The following is a 20,869-nucleotide window of genomic DNA, read 5'->3' on the forward strand; positions in this document are numbered from 1 at the left end:
ACATTTTTAAGAAACGGTCCCCTGAACAATACTGGTTCTGATAAATTATTATAACAATGTCCGTTTGATTTATTAAAAACCTAAAAGAAAATCAGAGATACCCGATTAGTGTCACATTTGAATGAAATGTTCACCATCTTCAAAAGAAATCACAAACAACACCAGCGGAGGGACTATATAACTATCCCCAGCTTTCCTCTGGTAATTGCTTACTTTGAATTCTTGTTGTTGGAAATTAGCATCAGCTTTCCAGGATCTTGTGCAGGATTCATTTGTTTTATGATGGCACTAATGGCCATGCAAGCTCCACAGCCAGTCTCTGGAGGAGGAGAGGGGTCAATTTATTCTGACTTAAAAGAAAATATTGGTGTTTCTGAGCTTTTTGCTCGTCTCTATCATTGTTAGCTCAAAGCCACTTAGATTGTTGTCCGGTCCACGTGGTGCGTCATTAGATGGGAAATTCTAATATGACATTTGACTTCTACACTGTTCACATCCTGGTTTGCCATCGAGGATCCTCGAGGATCATTAGACACCCTCAACAATCTGATGGGATGATTGATCAAAACTGAAATGTGTCATCTTGACTGTCAGGTTAATAGCAGGTTCACAGTTAGAGGATGTTCCAGATGTTATCAAGCTTCCTCTTAGCAGAGCCCGATTTTTGGGGGCTGATACTTATAATACAATATAAACACTTTCAAATACTGATATATTTGCCAATATATATATTTAACATTTTTAGCAATTATTCCAGAGCTGTTATCAAACAAACAAACAAACAAGCAAACAAACAAACGGACAGGGGTGAAAAAAATAACCCCCTTAGTGGAAGTAAGACTGAAAACATCACCAAATAAATGGAATGTTAATAAAGAAAATGTTTTTTACATAAAATATCAAAATACATTTTTCATTACTCATTCTGTAAATGCAAACAAACATTGATAACAATATTTTTCTGAATGCTCATATGGCAGATATTATTAGTCAGCCCATAAATCAGTCGGACTAAACTTCTTAGTCATTTTCTCTTCTCGCTGAATTACTGCAGTTCTATTAAGAAGGTTTGTGACTGAAACATAAACTGGATATTAACAAATAATAATTTAATCACATGAACTTAAAAGAGCTCCTTTCCTTTCACTGGATCTTCCTCCACGTCCGACTGAGACTTGAACAACGGGAGGAGACTCCACGGATTCACGTGATGTTTTGTTTTTCTCTCTCGAGCACAGGACGACAGACCCATTAAGCATTTAATTCAGCCCGGCCCAGGTGTGTGTGTCTGTCCAGCTAAGCAATACAGCAGTTACACCATTTACGGACCAGTCCAGTGTGCAGGTGGCGGGGAAACTTCTGGGGCACACCTGCCACCTGATTCACCCATTAGACGACGCACCACACTGTCTGTAGCCCCCAGTCCCCCGAGGATGTCGTTCATGTGCAGGTGCAGAGACGGAAGAACCCCTGATGGATTACTCCAAATTTAGCAATTGCATATTTCAAAAAACCTCTTTTATCGTGTGTAAACAAGACAACTGGACAACTGCATGTTTTCCATGCATTACTGGAAACGCTGGTGTTTACGCTACGAATATAAATGGTTCTCGGAGAGTTTGCAACTAGAAAGCATGGACTGAAGTCAAATGAGGCCACTGTAACAGCCCTGAAACATTATGTCAGGATTTGGAATTTGATCATTGATCATTTGATCATTGATCATTGTGAAAGTCGTTGGAAAGGGAACTAAGTTCTGAAAAGTTTTGTTTCCAATCCCAAACAATTTGAATAGTTCCAAAAAGGGCAAGACTGAAGAAACTTCCACAGCGTCAAAGTACATTTAACACTTTATCATCATATCACATACTTTCAGTTCTTGGGAAATAGACATAAATGTAATTAAGACCAAAATGACACAACTGAAGACATAAAACTTGAAGAACTTAACTTGGATGTTTTCATGTGAAGACAATAAGGCAAAGACACGAGCAGTATAAAAAAAAAACTAGTGTGTTTGCTGACTAAGAGCCACTCCTGACTCCACTGTTCCCCGAGTTTAAAGAACACACGTTTCCTTCTCCCTCTGAAAACGCTCGGAGGTCACGAAGCCGCCACATTGCTTACATGGCTTCACCCAGCAACCGCTGTACACTCGACCGTACTGTGACCACATCGTTTCAACACCCTGCCAGGACCAACCCAAAATAACACTCCAGTGAAGGTTTCAGGGAAACGGAAAATAAAACTCCTCTTCCACTCCATAAAACTGGATACCATAAGCGGTTTGAATTCAAAATCTCACTTTAATTACAATGTGAAGAAGCATTTTCATTTCGAAGCTCCGTAATATTTCACGAGACGCAGACTGCAAGGTGGTTATTTTATAGAGAGGGGCTATACTTTTCTACCGGGAACTTACAATAACTTAAATTAAATTTATAAAAACACAAATGATAATAATTTTTTGCGATGTAACAATAGTAATTTGTCACCATAAACTTTAAAAACAGCTTAAATTTATGGCTGAACATAAATGGAGGGTATTCCATTAATATTCTTAGAGGAATGCTTAGGCCTGGAGTTATCTCCCACAAGATTCATCAGTGTTAGTTGTCCGGACCCCCCCATGGTTGTAATTCTTTATCCTTGCCATCTCTGTAAACTACATTATTTAGTTAACAGGACGTAATTCTGTTTTCTCCACGCTATCAGCCAGACTCCAGACTGACCCCAAACAGCCGCACACGCGCACGTTCCTCCATGAGCAGGTTTGCACTTGTAATCGCTTTGTGTGTTTAAGTTATAGATTTGAAAAATTAAGAGATGAAATGACTCCATTGATCTTCCACACGGAGCGATTAGAGTCTGATAGATATTACCATTACTACATGTTAATTCCTTTGGATGATGGGGTATTTATGTAAATCCTTCGCTTATCATGTATGGCCTTATCTTTGTAGTTTACCATATGGTGAACTACAAACGTGCATAGTTCCAATACCAAAGCAGATGTTGACTTCTTCAGCTTCCCTTTAAAAAAAAGAAAAGCACATGATTCAAAATCCATAAATCGACACAAAAGAGAAAAAGGGGGTTTAAATAAGACGCAGAACCATTTGCATTTGATTTCCTTCACATGTAAACGTTTCATTTAGCTCTTCCAGAAGCGATTACACGTCGCTGGATTGTTTAAGGGCTGTGGAGTTTGATTTCTTTTTTTTCCCAGGCCCATCATCTCAGCAATTCAGAGTTTGCCCGAGCCCCGTAAACAAAATAATCATTAACCGGCGATGCAAGGGAAGCGTTTTTTGTCTTGGTAAAATATGATACCAGGTGAGGCTGCGTGTCTTGACAGGTCGCCATTTTCGGGCCAGTAATTTGGTCGCGTTGTGGCAGCGGCAACTCCCAGCACAGCGGCAGGACAATTACATCCAGGTGCAAGGATTTGATTCAACAAATTCAAGGTGGATCATTCCAGCTTGCTCCACCGCCGCCGCCTCCCCCACCCCCCCTCCCCACAACTCCCTCCAACCCCTTCTCGGTGTCTCTCTCCTGGGCCGGGGCTCGGAGCAGATGCCCTTGAAATAATCTGCCGCCCTCACATGCGACCGAGAACCTTGACAAAAAAGCTGAAGCACTTCCAGAAACTTGAAAGTCATGAACCATGTTGGGTATTATAATAATTGGAATGGCAGCAACTGGAAGCATTCCCCCTGAATATTCCAGAAGATAATGGGACATGCTAATGAGCGTGGAATCAAGCCAATCAAAAAAATGAGAGAGGGGTACGCAAGAGGGCGGAGATGGGAAGGTGCCCAAAAAACAAACGACAAAAAAAAAATCAAGTAGAGCGTGTGGGGTGGGCTGTGTGCATATGTGATGTGTCTTCTTGGAACAGCGGCTCTGTTGTGTGATTTCAGACTAGCACTGTACAGTCCGCCTGTCAAAACTGTTGATGCACATTTGGGGAAGTATGATTTGGGAGCTCGCACCTGGCAGACTGTGGGACTTCATGCTATGCCACGATGCCAAACAACGCCGCATCGACCTCGCAGCTTATTTCGCACACACGAACACAACAGAGGGCCCATTACTATTTCTATTCTTTTTGGGTTTTTCTTGTGTGATTGTATTAAATCTAAACACGTGTTGGATAATTTGAAGGGGAATGTTGTTTGGTGCATGAATCACAAAGAGTTTGGGTTAATTTGCTGATTTCTTTCTATATATCGGAGTGTTAATGCTATTCAGAGTGGGAATTTATAACCAACTGTGTGTGGTAAATTAAGTCAAATTAATATAGAACTAATCTTGATCATTTATTGATGTACGTTAAGTCTTAATTCCCTTTAAATGGTAATAGAGTGCCTTAAGAGGAGCTTATAGTGCTGTGTCTTATTAAATATGCTGGACCGCATCTTGCCATACAGCGAACTCTGTCATCAGTGACACACTACATCTCAATCCTGCGGACAGCTGATTGGATTTACTCAAAACTTGGGCTGGAGAAAGTCTCACGCTGGGAGTAAAATTGACTTAGGCCTGCATTCAGAGAGAAAGATGAAGGGCATCCAGTCTTATCATTCTCCATCCCATGTCTCCCTGCAGCCCCAATACTTTCCATGTGTTACTCCAGCGTGTGCCCAAGAATTTTTCTGCATGTGATGTCGACGTCAAGCCAGGGCCCGACGTCAGGGGTTGAAACAGAAGTGCTGCCAGCGTTTTATGGCCTTGGAAAACATGTTGGGATTGTTCAGCGGATGAAAGATCACTGTAGGGGACGGGTGCCAGGCAGCGGAGGGAAATGGTTTAAATAGAGATGTAGTTTAATGTTTGTGCGAGAGCGAGTGGCGAGGTTTCGAAAAAACAACACACATCCCACGGGTCGTTTCAATAACAATAACCCCACCTCGGTATTTCAATGGAACGATTCTCATACCGCTCAGTCTTTCATGTCACCATGATTAACGTTTTATTGCATGTAGCATTTGAACTTTATTTGATAAGCCTTAACAGAATCTCTGTAACTGTAATGTATGAAATTGCAGACAGTGGAACCGGGGGGGGGCTGCGTGTAATTTCATTCCCACTGCATCCTCACCGGGGTGCTGGTTCTCAGACTCCAGCCAGAACACAAGCCTTTATTTGATATGGGGGAACTCCCCCTCTCATGTGCCTCCTCCGCTCATGAAGTGTCCCAGTATGGAATGTCTGCATTATTACACCGCTGACAGAGATTGATGCTTCTCCAAACCATCTGCACATGCAACAATCCTCAACTTGAATGAGCTTAATTGCACAAGAAGGGAGAAAAAAAACACATTTAAGGATAAGAAAACACAAAGAGTGATACTTTTAACTTTAAATGTTTCTCTTTTATAAGATGTTTTAATGGATTGTTTGAGATTTTAGGCAAACAAACATCAGCAAACAAACATCAGCAAACGCGTCAGGAACGAGTGATTTATTGAAACGCCGCACGTGGCCTTGAGGTCGGGTTGGTTTGTAGCAGACGCAGCGTCAAGCCGCAGAGCGATGGAACTTTTAAAAACTGTTTATGAGTAAGCAACAGATCATCACTCAGACGCTCAAATGAATAGTCCCAAACCGTGGTGCTGCATGTTCTTTTCCGATGTTGGCCTACGTGTCTAAACATTGGGCGAAGTTTGTCCTTTGATTTTGAAAGAATAACGTACGACTTTTGCATTCTCTGTTTATTGATATGGAACTCTCTATATGAAGTATCGACCTTTCACCCAGAGGGAGAAACTGTTCAAATCTTACATAATCTCACCATTTTGTTTAACAAGGGCGACGGATCAAAACACGACACACACACTTTGGTTTTAATTCACTTGCATTGAAAAGATGTGTTTCCTCCTGCTCCTTCTCGCTTCCCGTGTAAAACACAAAGATGGAAACAGAGGATGCTGTCTTTGTACCTTTTGTGTTAATGCTCCATTTTATATAATCAGTTTAATACACAATATCAGAATTCTTATGACTTCTGTGATGAAGTAAATGTGAATTTTTTTATATGACTGTGATTTAGTGACTGCAACCAGTAAGGGATTTGTTCATTCAACTCGAAAACCCAAATTATTCTTGCAAAACCAAAATGTAGAAAAAGGTGTGCAACCTCCAAAACATTTAACATTTAACATTCCCTTCATTTTGCACATTGAGAAAAACATAAATCCACATATAAACAAAGCCGGTGGTGCGGTTTCAACAGTGAGACTATGCAGAGTGTGGTTTTTAGCAAAAGAAAGAACAAACCAGTGCAGGATGGATGTTTTATTTTCAAATATCAAAACAATTTTCAGAAAAAAACACTTTCAATACGTCATTCCGCTCGCCCTTAGGCAGCATTGTGCCGCCATTTTCCTGTTTTGACGATGGCGGTGGCCGCACTTCCCTGTGAAGCGATGACAGACGGGTCCTTTGCGTCACCAAAGTTTGGAAACAGCCGTCAGTGACAAGTTCAGCTGGATGCTCTTTTTAACCACTTATCGACACTTGAGAGTGGAAGCCGTGCGGGATGGTGGGGCGGTCGTAAATTTAAAAAAAAATAGAGAAACAAACGAGTGGTGGCAGACAAATCATGTAGCAAATGTAATTTGACTTTGTTATGAGTAAACAGATTCATTTTAATTACATTTTAATTCTTGCCGTGGAAGATCCATGTTGAACATTTGCAGACTCTCAACATTAATTTTCAGGTTGTAAAAGTTGCTGACAAGTTCCCAGTAAAGGCCCTAAATCACCAGTGCAACATGACTTGTGCAATGTGATGTTGCTCTACAAAAAAAAAAAAAAGACTCATCTCTATCAGATGCATTTCCTCCATTTTTTTTTGCAAACCAGATGAGCTGTTATTAGAAGGTTAAAGCGTCGCTGTTTTCCAGCACCTGATCCTCTGGGGAGACTTGACCTTTTATGAGTGCTAACATTTTATTTGCCCTTTCAGTGGAGTACAGTGGTTTTTACCACAACTCAGCAAAGCAGGAGTCTGCATAGTGTTCATGCACCACAAGTGGTCATGTTACTGGATAGAGAGCCGGATTACTTCTGGCAACACATGATATTCAAAAGAAAATGAATCAAACGGCACAATATGTTTTGTGGTGAAAGTCTTTATTAATGCAGCATCATTCAGACACATTTCACTCCGACAACAATGTGTTTCCATATGCAGACGTCAAATATCTCGTCACGTCTCCTCCTACACAATGACCTTACCTCAGCATAATCCCCTGACATGAAAGAGGCTTTGTTGTTGTCGTTAATTTCCGAATCCTTCAGCACTTGACTGTGTCACGCTGTGAATGCAGCACTGACACAACAAATACTGCTGCTGCATGAATACAATGAGAAATACATATGAAATTGTAATAAAATAAAAAAAAGTATCTGTACACAAAATTAAATGTTAAATTTGGGATGAGTTTTTAAATAAATAAATATTTCATACGTTTTCTGCAGAAATTGGCAGTGTGAGGTTTTTGGCCGCTGTTGTTGGTATAATTTCCGTTGCAGGTGGAAACAACAATTAGTGATTAATTGAAGGCGGTGGAAAAATAATAAACAGCAAACACCTGGACCGGGCAGATCCGGGCCAGTCGCTATCAATCAAACTGTGAGTGAGCAACGCACAATTGGAATTAATGGGATACACGGGCCTCACATTGTCGGAAAACGTTTGACATTTTATTTAGGAATTATTATCAGCAAGCAAATTGAATGATCGCAGTAGTAACTGTCAAAGGGGTTACTCACTCATTTTAAAATAGATGGATTTCATGCCCGCCGGGCTGTTTGCATAAAGCAGTGCATTAGCCATGCAGGGAAATGTGACCAAACCAGTGTGTTGCATGTTTTCACATTTTGACATTTTACAGAATAGACCTTTACTCAGCCTCCTTGGACATAAGCATGTTAGTGTGTTTATTTTTACATCACCCTGCATGTTTATATACACATGCATGTTCATATTGAACTCTGTAATCTCAAACCCACCCTGGCATGTGTTTAATGTTGCTCTCACAGAGTTTCCTCACGTTCCCGTCGAAGAGGCGTGGAGGTCACTGCAGATGCTGGATGTGATGTGACCCTGTTACATCGCAGATTTCCGTCTATTCTCACCTACACCACACCGTGTCACTCGGTTTAGCTGTGATCTCAGGAAATAGACGTAAAATCACAGTGTGAGATACATACCGGAGACAGCTGCTGCACGCAGGTTGGACCGTGTGCTGTACATCGGGGAGCTGTTAGGGTTTTGTGCATCTCACTTAGCTGATCATTATTAAGCTGATTTTATTTACAAAAACATGGCGTTTAACTCCGATCACACATGCTGCCAGTTCTCTCTGTTCTCCACCTCACAGATAATGCAGTTCTTTAAGATTTCTCCTCTGGCAACATTAGGTACCGTGTAGCTGATACTCTTTGCTTATTAAAGTTCGGCGCTGGCAGTGCCCAGTCCTTCGACCACACACACATTCAGCTTCTAGCTCTTTCTTGGCTCCCATCACCAGTCAAGTTACATTCCCACCTGTGTCCCGCTGATGCAGCTGGTGAAAAAACATCCTGTGCCAAGCTGTACTGTTATGATGATACCTTACATACCATGTTGCGTTTGCCAAATTCCACTTTTTAATTACTTCTCTTTCTGCGTTGCCAGTATAATGTTAAAACGGATGCACCGCAGACAGGTGGGAACACGTCAGGTCTGATGGAAGCGTTGCGTTGGTCGGTACAATCCAAAAGGGCCGCCCTTGATTTGTTGTTGAACTGAAATGTGAAGTTGGTATCTAAGTGTGCACTTGTTGCAAGATGTCAGAATGGTTTGCAGGTCGGGGGGAAATATATGTTTCTATGAATCGATGTGCTTCCTTTGAGTCATAACATTTTACTGCAGGGTTTAGGGCTTTGGCTTGATGACACCTCCACAGTTTTATTCCATTCGGAATAGGCTTGAAGTCAGAAAACCTTCAATGAGGAATGTGATGAATCTACAGAGGCAAACGCTCGCATTGGCGGACACTGCTCCGGTGCACACTGGACCCTAATGATGGATGTTTGATTATCAGAAACCTGAACGACACTGAGCCAAAAACAATTACAAAGCACCACACGTTTGAAAAAAAAAAAAACATGTTGACATTAACAGCACTGAAAATAGCTGTGATTCTGCGTGCACATGCCAACCGAGCAGGGGAATTATGATTCCACTTTGTTTCACTGCACACATTTTTTCAACAGGAATGGTTTACTCAGGAGAGGCGAGGTAGGAAAAAATTTAATCCATTTCTGTTTAAAATATCTGCTCTCCGGGCGAACAAAACAACCTGTATTTATTGCCCCTTGCCTCTGAAAGATATTCGAAGCTTTTGGGCAGCAACCGCCGCAGAACAACAACAGTGAATTTCAGGCGACTCAGAGATGACGTGGTTGTGCAGAGGAGGTTTAGTGGATGTGCATGGTGATAATGTGCACATGGTAAAATATTCAGCCACTGACCTGGGTTTGGAAATTTCATTATTTTTTTTATTTAGCTGTGAAAACAATGTAAACCATAACCTAAGCTTCAAAATACCTAAAGTCCAATATACAGTTACAGAAAAATATATAGAAATTATAATAAAAAAGCAGATAGCATAGGTTGATTAGTGGTTTGTTTTAGAAAACATTTGTTTTGCTGACAAACTTCTAATCCGATTCTCACCAGATATATGACCAAGGACGTAGTTGTCTTGTGTAGGGAATTTAAAACCACATATGCTACACATAAACAATAGTAAATAAGTTGGTGGAGACTCATTGTTTCATTCTTGGGATCATGCAACCCCGACATTATTCCATATCCCTCTCAATGTCACCGACAAACATTAAATCCTCAGCGTTAACACAACCTCGGCCATGTTTCCCCTCCAGGCCACCTCGTGACGCACGTTGACGGAGACGCCACAATGACGAATGGATCAGTGGGAATCTGTCAGTGATTATCTTTGGCATTGGTCATCCCGGTTGCGAAATAAGGCATCATTATCAGACTCATCAGATAAGCAGATGTCGACAAGCTGCTCCACGAGCGAGAAGACCCCTCTCCATTGAACAGTACATTAGCGCACCATATGTATAACGCTTTTGTTTCTTTTTTCTTTACCTCATAAAATCAAGATGTGGGCTGATGAATTTATTAAAGGCAGCTCGAGTTTAGCTTGTGCCTTTTTATAATAAATCAGCCGCTCGTGCACACGGTCCAGTTGTAAACAAAAGGCAACAGGCCAGAATTAGCAACAGGAGACTGGACACGGCCAGCTCCGTAAATCTGAATCACAGATCTCACTATATACACAAACTAATGGAGGTTTTTCAGTTAAACTCTTTTCGGCTCTTTTCTGATGCTTGCCACAACATTGGGGGAAGAATTATATCCACATGTTTTTGAATTTTGAGAAGGTTTTTCATATTTCATCGGTAAATTATTGTAATAACATAGTAATAATAAAAACTAATAACGTTTAACTAAACAAACAAACAAAAAATCTGGATTGGTCCTTTAATGGATCAGGCGCACTGGGCTATGGCTGCAAAAGGGTTAAATAAAACCGGAAGCTCGTTGGTTGTCACTTTCATTTCCTGGATTTAACCTCCCTTGAGCAAGGCACCTAACTCCCCCACATCTCCACAATGACTAAATAGATCATGTTTGTGAAGAACCGCGTGTGCCTCGCGTTCACCTGCCCTCCTCCCCGGGTAAGTGCGGCTGTGACGCACAGTTTTTTTTTTTTGCGCAGACGTGTTGCGCAGCAGTCTCACCCTGACGCAGGGACCTAATTGGAGTGGCCCTCATTTAGCAACACGTCAAAGGGGACGCGACGTGCGCCTCCACAAATCTCCTCCTCTCCTCCACGGTCCAAACCTAATAGCGTGTCACACACCACAACTGATGCGGCGGGGGTCACCGGAGCCTATGTGTCACTCTAACGAAGCCTCTCCGAGCGCGGCACCGGGGCTGTGGCGAATGGCACCGCCGAGATTAATGTCCCAATCAGTGATGTGGTTAAAAAAAAAAACCTGTGAAGTATATGACGCAGGCGGGATTGTTATGAGGCGACCAAAACATTGGAATTCGAGTTTTGACATTTGGTTTCTAAAGGTGGATAAACTCTGTTATAAGCAGCTAAAACCGCAGGTCGCTCCAACTCAATGTGGCCAACTCGAATGTGCTGTTTGCAAACAGTAAAGATTAAAAATCTGAGTTAAATAATGGATCCTAATTTAGTTATATGAATAAGAATTTGTGTTAAATCAAATTGAATTATTTACAATTTATTCAAAGCAGTTAAACATAATGTAAGACTGTAAAGAATTACATTGTTAAAAAAGATAATTGCATTAATACATTATTTTCATTTTGTAAATTTTGTAAACAAAAATAAAACAATATAAAAAAAACATGTCCAATCCCAAAAAATGTCACCAACTGCACTCACTTACATGCGTGAATATTATAAATCATTTTCTGTATAAGAAGAGAAAAGCCAGTGTGTGGATTATCATGCAAACTCAGACGTTCACTGTGGGATGGATTGCTCCATTAGCCAGACTCTGGCGATGTGAAGTGGTTTTATGGCTGCAAATAGGACAGGGTTTCTTGGAGGCGTTTTTGCAAATGTCTGCATGCCAATAAACTAAAGTGGCCTTGACTTGAATTTGACCTCTCTGTATTAGGACTCTCCAGCCCAGCAGATGCAGACTGTAGCATGCCCCCTTTTTTTCTTGCAGAGTATTTCATGACTTGCAACTTGGGGTGCATGGCCTCTGCTTAGTTCTTTAACTTTGGAGCAGTTAAAAATAGATAAAGCATGCACTCCCCTGCTCTCTTTCTCTCGTACACACTGGATCTTTTAGCTGGAAACCTAATAGTTAAACTGCAACTGCAAATGTTTAACATATCGATTTAGTTCTAATTGAGTGACGGCAGCTGTGCGTGAAGCTGAGACATGCTGGCACAGGCATGGCCACCTTCCATCAAGGGGCACGATTATAGTTTTCCTCTAATCTTGGACTACACTCCATGTGTCAGTAGCTGCAAGTTCTGGGGGGAAAACAGTCCTTTGCAGAGAAGAAACAACGTATTTGTATGTTTGCAATGCTTGAAAACAACACATCCACATTCAATTTGTCTGTAAAGAGCGAGCTCAGACCACAAAAAATGCCAGCAAGGTCCAAAAAGTCATTAAGAGTCACCAGATCTTACAAAGTGCAGCCACTGTTGCATGAAAAAACAACTGTGCTTTTACTTTTTCCATTACAGCCTCTGTAGCCATGTGCTGAACACCCATGTTGTTTGCAGAGGAGAAAAGAGACATTCCTGGGTTTTAAAATGGTGAAAACAACCCGAGGAGAAGGGGCTGGAGCGCCTGATATTCGACGAGCAGATGAGCTGCACTCTCTACCTTGGTAACACAAACGTCGGGCTCGGTTTACTGGCCACAAGTGCTGGGTGATAAATATTCATGATGCCGGCGCCTGCGCTTTCCCGATATCTGAGTGTTTGTCATTTCCAGACTCGAGCGTAAATATATTTAAAGTGGATGTTTTCCCTGCGCTCCTATTTGATCCGGAGTCACCATGCGCCGCACGGGCCGCCAGGGTGTGTGGAGACGCGCCGCAGCCTGTCGTCGACTCTCTGTTTACGAGCATTTTATTTTCGACGCCGAGTGTAGGTTCAGTGTAAACTAATACGACAGAAGCCCGGGGTGGAAATTAAACAGCATAGCCGAGGCTCATGCTCTGCATTCAGTTGTGCCTGGCGCGTAAAAGGCGCAGAGTTTGGCTGTTTTCTCTCTTCCTGGCTCAAATATTGTTCTTGCTCTAATCAGCACGTGCATGGAAATAAATAGGAGGATAAATTATGAAGACAAATCTGCGGGGATAATGAGGCAAATCTCTATACATCCCAAACAAAACGCGAATATATTCCAAAAACTGTATTTCCCCGAGTGTCAGACATGGTTTTTACGTTTAGGAATAGGTCTCCAAGGTCAGCTGACGAATACACCAGTTTTAGGCTCACTCTCTCCACCACCCTCCATTTCTGCATCTGTCAATCTGGCATCAGCTTTGTATTTAAATATGGTGCATGTGTGCAATATCCCGCCAGCATAGAAACCACATGAGCTGGTTTTTTTACGCAGCCACTTTAAACTATTTATATTTCCAGTTACATGTGAACATTTTTCTATAAAGCTGCAAAGTGACTTTCTTGAAACGAGTTCACAACGGTGTGTTTTTTTTTTTACCCCATTTTTTCCCATCGCTAGCAGTGCATCAGTGAGACTGGAACCTAGATAGATAGTGTTAAATAGAGTCGAAAAAGTCATTTTATTACCATCCTCCATTTATCTCCAAATTTAATAGTCCGTGAAAAGAAAATATGAATACATTTCAATACATTCCGGCAAATCATCTAGGATGATGGGAGTCGTGGATGTTTTTATTTTGGGCTGATAAAAGCGCACACTTGCACGCGCAGCCACACACACACACACACACACACACACACACACACACACACACACACACACACACACACACACACACACACACACACACACACACACACACACACACACACACACACACACACTCCTCTCATCTGCTGCTTCTGCGTGTGTTTTGTTTTTAAGATTAAAGTTGCTTGTGTGTATGTGTGTGTATGTATGCATGTGTGTCTCTGTGTGTGTGCGTGTGTGTGTGTGTGTGGTGACAAAGCTGCAGACTGACAGATCGTGGCTCCGTGCACACTGGCAGTGTTAACCATGATCACTGGCGGCTGCTGATGTGATCTCTGCCTAATGGGGCGGTCAAGCAAGCTGCAGCCCAGGAACAATGAGGGGGCCACACTGACTGCTCAGCTCTGCACAAATCTACAGAAATCCCACCGCCCCCCGAAAAAAAAAAAAATATTCAAAAATAAACTACGGAGTTAAAATAAATTAGATTTGAAAATTAGATTCCCGAACAATTAAGTAATCTAAACTCTGGTTTTACACCCAGGAAACAAACGCCCGTGATTAATCGATTTAATTTGCACATCACTGGAGGGCAAAGTGTTGGATGTTAATTTTGAATAAACAGAAGATGCAGCATGGAGCAGGGAAGGGGGGTGGGGGGGATGGATTTACTCGTTACGACTGTCAGGAAAGTTGTGACCGTGCGTTTGGAACAGGCAACCTTCTATGTGGTCGCTTTAAACGACCTGCAGCCTCACACACACACTCACACTTGCAAAAGCATGCACACACTCTGCAAACATCCCAAAATGATTTGTGCAATCCAACGTGCACCGCGTGTTCCATCTAAACTGCGCCAAATGCTGAGGAGTTTTACTCTGCAGCACGTTATCCTATTTCATCCTATGCATAAAGAAGAAACCAGTATGTTTCCACACTCATGTTGACACCAAGCTCCAACGCTAATGAAACCAATAACCTCCCAACGCATTGCATTCTGGTATTTTTTTTAATTCTTTAATATAGTACGAAATGTATCCAAACATTTTTTTTGTAAACTAAATTTTACATACGAGCGCATTTCTCCATAAATACCGACCATTTTTCTAACATGTTAACCGGTCCTTTACATGCGGATAAATATGGAAAATTGAGCTACTTACATGTAATAATACTTCCTTTCAGACAAATAAATTGACAGAGATTTTTTTTTTTGTATATTTATCACGTACATAAACAGATTGACACGGAGTTTTCAGGCTTTCACTACACGATTTATCGACATGACATTAAATAACAACAATGATACTGTGCTACTCAAACTGGACCTTGGACGAAAATGTTGCACTGGATAGGCTACAAAAGCACATTAATACTAAGAGTCGGTTAAGGTCGACGTGTAGACTGTAGTAATACTGGATAATTCACATTTGGTACACAACTATAACATTCTCTTCAATGAAGTCTATTCATCGCAAATATTCTTAGAGCCATCTCATTTCTCCAATATATCAAGGGACCACATTTTTTTTTCTTTCTCTTCTTCACAAATTTCCCTTAAACTGTGATAGAACTATTTACAAAATAAAATATTAACATTTTCATTTCCCCCAAAACTTGGTGAAATCCTTTTATGTACAAAAAAGAAAAATTCAGGCCTCGCAGATCGCATGCTTGTGTGAGCAGTCTCTCGGTAAAAAATAAAAGACTCAAAAGAAATACTGTGGGTTGTGTGTGTGTGTGTGGGGGGGGGGAGAGGAAAGAAGTAAAACTTGGTGGCTGTCCATGCCTCCTCTTTAGTCCATGCATTCTGTCACTGCCTTTAAATTGATCGTCTGGGCCTCTTCTCAGTCCACGTTTCACTGGCTGACTTTGATTCCAAGCAGTTTTTCTCATTTTTCTTTTTTAAAATTCTGCAGTTTCTCTCTCCCTCTTTTCCTTTCTTTTCTGTGTTTCTCAAAAATATTTACACGTACCATTCATTGAAATTTGACGACAGCGCGCTGTGGCTGGCTGTGTGGTGCACTGCCGAGGCTGCTGGTGATATGGAGCTGCTGCTGCTCTGGTTCTCTGTGGACGGGGAGACGATGGTGGGAGGTGTGGACGACTCGTAGCCCGAGCTGGCCGCTGGAGACGGCTGCGAGGCCGGATTGGTGGATTCGTGGACCTTCAGTAATGAGAAACACGTTGTTTAGGAGAAAGAAAGAAAGAGGGAAAGAAGGAAAAAGGGAAAAAGGGTAAACCATGCCGTCTGGTGCAAACACGAGACATGGGAAATTCATCAAAACAAATTAAAACTCCTAATCTGACGGCAACAAAGCTCAACCAAAACATTATTCTCATTAAGATCTTAATCTGATTTGTCGGTTGGAGGACAAGACAGAAAGAAAGTGTCAAAGCAAATTAACTTATCCTTCTCTATTTCTTTAAAAAGGAAACAAAAAAAACAAAACATGCAATCTCTTCTACTACGGCTCCACCACAATATAAATAATTACAATATCTGCACATTTCACATATTAAATAATACATTTCAGAATGTTACTCAAACAGGAGAAGAGTGGGAATAATTAAAAAAGGAATGGAGGGATTATTTTTTTTACCTTCATGTGTTTTCGGAGGGAGCTGGGGTGTGTGTAGGACTTGTCGCACATTTTGCACAGATACGGTTTGTCCGACGTGTGGACGTGCATGTGTTTCTTGCGGTCACTGCTGTTTGCAAATCTCCTGTCGCAGCCCTCAAACTCACACTTAAAAGGCTTCTCCCCTGAAGGAAAACACAACATTGCACCGTTAGACTGGTTAAAAAAAAAACTCAATAATACACATTATTTTGGTTACACATTTTAACATTTTAAAATAGGAAATTAACAATATTAAGATAAAATATATAGACAGCTTTTCAATTTGACATTTTGCTTCATTTAAATAAATATTCTTCTGTAATTAATTTGACTTTACCCACTTATGCTTACGAGTAAATTCAGGTAATTCAACCACAATATTTTACACAAATCAGATTTTACGCACAGAATAAGAAGACTAAAAATAAAGCCTATGAAATATTTTCTGTCGACACCTGCACTGAATCACATGCCAGTGAAGGGACTCCAGCTGCCCACTAAATAATAACCCGGATCGCATGCATACTTTAGTCCGGGATATTGTCAGCATGGATTTGAGCAGTAAAACAAAAACGACCGGATCTGCACGGATCTTACCGGTGTGAGTCCTTTTGTGAATTTTTAGATTTTCCGATCGGGCAAATACTTTGCCACAGCCGGGGAACGGACAGGGGAAAGGCTTTTCTCCCGTGTGTACTCTGATATGATTCACAAGTTTGTATTTGGCTTTGAACGGCTTCCCCTCTCTTGGACAGTCCTCCCAGAAGCAGATGTGGTTGGTCTGCTCGGGTCCCCCCACATGCTCCACGGTCAGATGGGTCACCAGCTCGTGCATCGTGCTAAAAGTTTTGTTGCACGACTTTTTGGGGTTCGTCAGCTGCTCCGGCTCGATCCACTTGCAGATGAGCTCTTGCTTGATCGGCTGCCTCATGTATCGAAAGAAGGCCCCGGCTCCGTGGTGCGCGGCCATATTCATGTTCATGGGGCCGTAGCCGTGCAGCTGGGTGGAGGCGTAGTGGTCGGACCGCGGGCTCGTAACGTGGCCGTACTGGTCGGCGCGTCCGTACATGTCCCCAGAGAAGCCCAGCCGCATCTGGCTGTTGACCACGTTGGAGGACGCATGGCTCGCCGCCTGCTCGTGGAGCCCCGGGAAGAGCAGGTGCCCCGCCGCATCTGAGTGTCCATGTGGCCCTGCGAAACTTCCAGAGGCGAACAAACTGTGCTGCGCCCCGGCGGCGTCCCCGAAACCCCGATTTCTGAAGAGAAAGTCCCTGGTGGAGTTGTACGCCGCCGTGGAGTAAGAGCCAACGTGGGTCGGGTGGTGATGGTGTCCCAGGGCGGCTGCAGCGTAGCCGGGCGCCTGGGTGGAAAACGCCGTCTGTCCGGAGCCGATATCGTGGGAGCTGTGGTTTATTTTGAAGGCGCCCATCCCATCCGCGAACGGATTTATCCCCAACGCCACTTCTCTCTCTGTGACTTCGCCTGTTGAGTGATGCCGTGAGGAGCCGAAAGTAGTGACTCCTATGGTGGGATACTGCGGTCCTGCGTCCAAGAGCATCTTCAGTCTAGACTCGCCGAGACGACTGAGAGCAGAAGTAAAAAAATCACGCGCAGATATTCTTCCTCCCCCTCTCTCTATCTCTTGGACCTCACTCGACTGAGCAAACTCTCAAATCCACCGCTTTCCTGTTTACTTTCTACGACGCGAGGAATTCCCCTATACCGCTCATCCGATGCACACGCAAAATCATGTATGCATGCAATATTGTCTTTTGCGGTTTATCTTCCTGTGGCGCAACTTTCACCTCCTCAGTCAGGCGGTGAGCTCTAGACTGATAGTCGCAATCATTCCTGCAGATAAATGAATTGAAAAGACAACACAGTCCAGCCCTGATGAATGGGAGAGGAGGGGGGGTAGTCATGTGGCCGCGGAGATGCGCTCCCATTGGCGGAGCTCCTTTCCCCCCAATAACATGCACTCACCAAATAACAATCCACGGTGCAGGGCCCACGCTTCTATTGGCCTCTGCGCATCATCAATCCCAGATATTGTGAGATTGCTGACTGGGAATTTGGTTAAAAGGCTGAATAACCGCAAAAACAAAAGTCGAGGAACACAGCACAACAGTTGGGCTCGTAGGAAGTCGGAGCACGTTCTGCAGCCGTGTACCGCGGCGAGTTTATAAAACCACACGTGTCAGATTGTCCCCTATCTATCTATCTATCTATCTATCTATCTATCTATCTATCTATCTATCTATCTATCTATCTATCTATCTATCTATCTATCTATCTATCTATCTATCTATCTATCTATCTATCTATCTATCTATCACATCTATCACATCTATGTATCTATCTAATATCTCATAATCTCATAATCTCATACATCTATGTATGTATGTATCCATCACATATCAGTTACAGGTATTCAGGTAGATTTTGACATATTTTCAAGCCCATGTGAAGCCCTGATGTTTGACATTAACTGAGTCCACTCTCATCCCTCTCTCTTTAAAAGCCTGCTATTACCAACTCCCCCCCACCCCCCTTTCACTTCCATAGGAATCCACATGGTTTTTCTGTCGCCTGACTCTTGTGCGCATTTTGCGTGTTTTGCGGTCCTGCCTCCCTCCAACACAACACTGTCCCTGCATCCACTGGCGCTCACCGCGGTGCAACATCTGCGCTTTAGATTTTCCACATAATTTTGCTCACCAGCACCCCATCATAAAGGCTACCTTGGATACATATAGGCCAGTATTTGAGTTGGAGCCTCCACTATTCTAATGTATCCATCACGGTTTGGCCTGTGCGCTTGTGCAACTTACTCATTTTTGCAGGCCAGTGATGTATAGCCTGTGTGTAAAACGTTGTGGGTTGTCGAAGTTATCAAGTGGGATTTGCGGCGCTCTCTGCAGGAACCTCCGGCTGCTGGAGTTCAAAGCCACATGCACAGACGTGCCATGCGAACCATTAAAATATCTTCTTGGCTACTAGGCTAGTTTCTGCGAGGCATTCCCCAAGTCAGTCTGGGGAGTCCAGGGAGAGGGAGGAAGTTTTGTTGTTCTCAACTTAACAAGTAGACCCACAAGTTGATCCGAAGTTTTAGGTCGCCCACCACTCTGCTTTGCAAAATCTGGAGGGATCTTTCAACAGGTGGAAAACGGTAAGTATATCATTCCAAGAAGGGAGAGTCAGGACTGGGGAGGATCATAAAGTCAGACTTGCAACCATCAAGGTGAAATTAGAAACTGTGCCAAGAAAAATATTTTCTGGAACAAGACATAACTTTACAAACGCACTTTAAGTTTCTCGTGTGCCTCAAAATGACTGTAACATATTTAATTCTGATGCTTAAAAGATGCGTTCTAATTAAAGGGCCAATAACAGTTTAGTGCCATGACTCTAATGTGTTGGAGTCGTACTGTAAAATTTAAAATGGCTACCAGGAGCTATTTGGGATTTACAGTGAAAGGAAACCGAGCCAAGGCAGCAAAAGCAGCGTTTTACGAGACCTTCCTGCAACATTCAGCTTTTTTCTTGTTTCATATCTTACAGTCCCACTGCTTACATGTCTCCAAGAGTGAGTGCGCATAACTTGGACCAGAAATAGCTCTTCAAAGTTTTGCATTACGCCGGTGCTGTGGTGCCTCTGAAGGCTACAGCTGTGAGCCTCGCGGAGCCCAAGCGTAAAGGCTATTTAATAAACATCTTTTGGACCCGTCATGTTTCAAAATATTGACTCAATTTCTAACGTGCTCGATATGACGCTGTCAGCAGAGATTTTGACGAATTAATTTAGAGAAAGAGCCAAAGAGGAATGCACGTCTAACTATTCTGTGATAGAAACTAATATTTAGCAAAGTCCCAAAGTGTCTTTAATTCAGCATTTTCAGAGAATTGTTTTTGTTATATCTGAAAAGTGCACATTTAATAAAAAAGAAACACAAGTTGACATGTTGTTGATTTTCTATCAATGAATTTTAAAACGTGTGAATGGGGTCAAACACTGACGAGCGACTGTCACAATAAATTTAGACTGTTGTCTTACAGCCTTCATTAATTACTTATACTCGCTGCAGAAGTCAGATAACACTAATTAAACACTTAATAAAGTGATCAGCTCTGAAAAGGAACTTCTCTATGGTAACTACAAGCACTAAATATTTGTATTTTTAAGGATTAGGCGCTTAAACCACACATTCAGAAAAAATATATATATGACTTTCTGGGTCACAGTTTAGTTTCAGTACACGTGACACACCTAAAAAAATTCAAATAATAAAGTAATACCTAATAATTATCAGATTATTACCAGGATTACACTGGAAACATATTTAAAACTACTTAAATGTGATATACAAGTAAATTGCAGTCATGCATGTTGTAGCAGAGACAGTGTCCACGTTGCTGCAGACTACATTTACATTTACTGTAACATCCTAAAACACTACTCAACATTTTAATGACAACATATTAGATTTTTTTTTAAATATTCCAGTTAGTCTGTTAATTGTTTAAAAAAAGGCAAAGTCAACAGTAAAAATAACCATCAGTGAGTAGTGGATGATTTATAAAAATGTACGGCATGTGGTTATAATGGATAACTATTCAAATCCACCTCCTAAGCATTCACATAAAAGCCGAACACAATCGCTCAGGTTACGTTTTATACTTTTTAAGGATAAGATGGTAGTAACCGATACTTAC

At 42.0% G+C, this 20,869-nt stretch overlaps 1 protein-coding gene across 1 annotated transcript; it reads right to left on the reverse strand.

Moving 5' to 3' along the window:
- Positions 1 to 14,527: 14,527 nt before the first annotated feature.
- zic1 (zic family member 1 (odd-paired homolog, Drosophila)) lies at positions 14,528 to 18,328 on the reverse strand. Its single transcript, XM_034572906.1, has 3 exons — positions 16,754 to 18,328; positions 16,136 to 16,299; positions 14,528 to 15,699 (listed from the first exon to the last, which is right to left on the reverse strand). The coding sequence occupies exons 1-3, from the start codon at positions 17,712 to 17,714 to the stop codon at positions 15,499 to 15,501; spliced, it is 1,326 nt and encodes a 441-aa protein (XP_034428797.1). The 5' UTR covers positions 17,715 to 18,328; the 3' UTR covers positions 14,528 to 15,498.
- Between the last annotated feature and the right edge of the window lie 2,541 nt (positions 18,329 to 20,869).

Source organism: Hippoglossus hippoglossus, chromosome 20, assembly GCF_009819705.1.
Source record: "Hippoglossus hippoglossus isolate fHipHip1 chromosome 20, fHipHip1.pri, whole genome shotgun sequence".
Lineage (NCBI taxonomy): Eukaryota > Metazoa > Chordata > Actinopteri > Pleuronectiformes > Pleuronectidae > Hippoglossus > Hippoglossus hippoglossus.

Coding starts and splice junctions, on each gene's coding strand:
- zic1 (XM_034572906.1), bottom strand. CDS start 17,714: ATGCTCTTGGACGCAGGACCGCAGTATCCCACCATAGGAGTCACTACT. Junction 16,300..16,753: donor TCACAAAAGGACTCACACCG/GTAAGATCCGTG, acceptor GTTTTCCTTCAG/GGGAGAAGCCTTTTAAGTGT. Junction 15,700..16,135: donor CCCTCCGAAAACACATGAAG/GTAAAAAAAATA, acceptor TCATTACTGAAG/GTCCACGAATCCACCAATCC.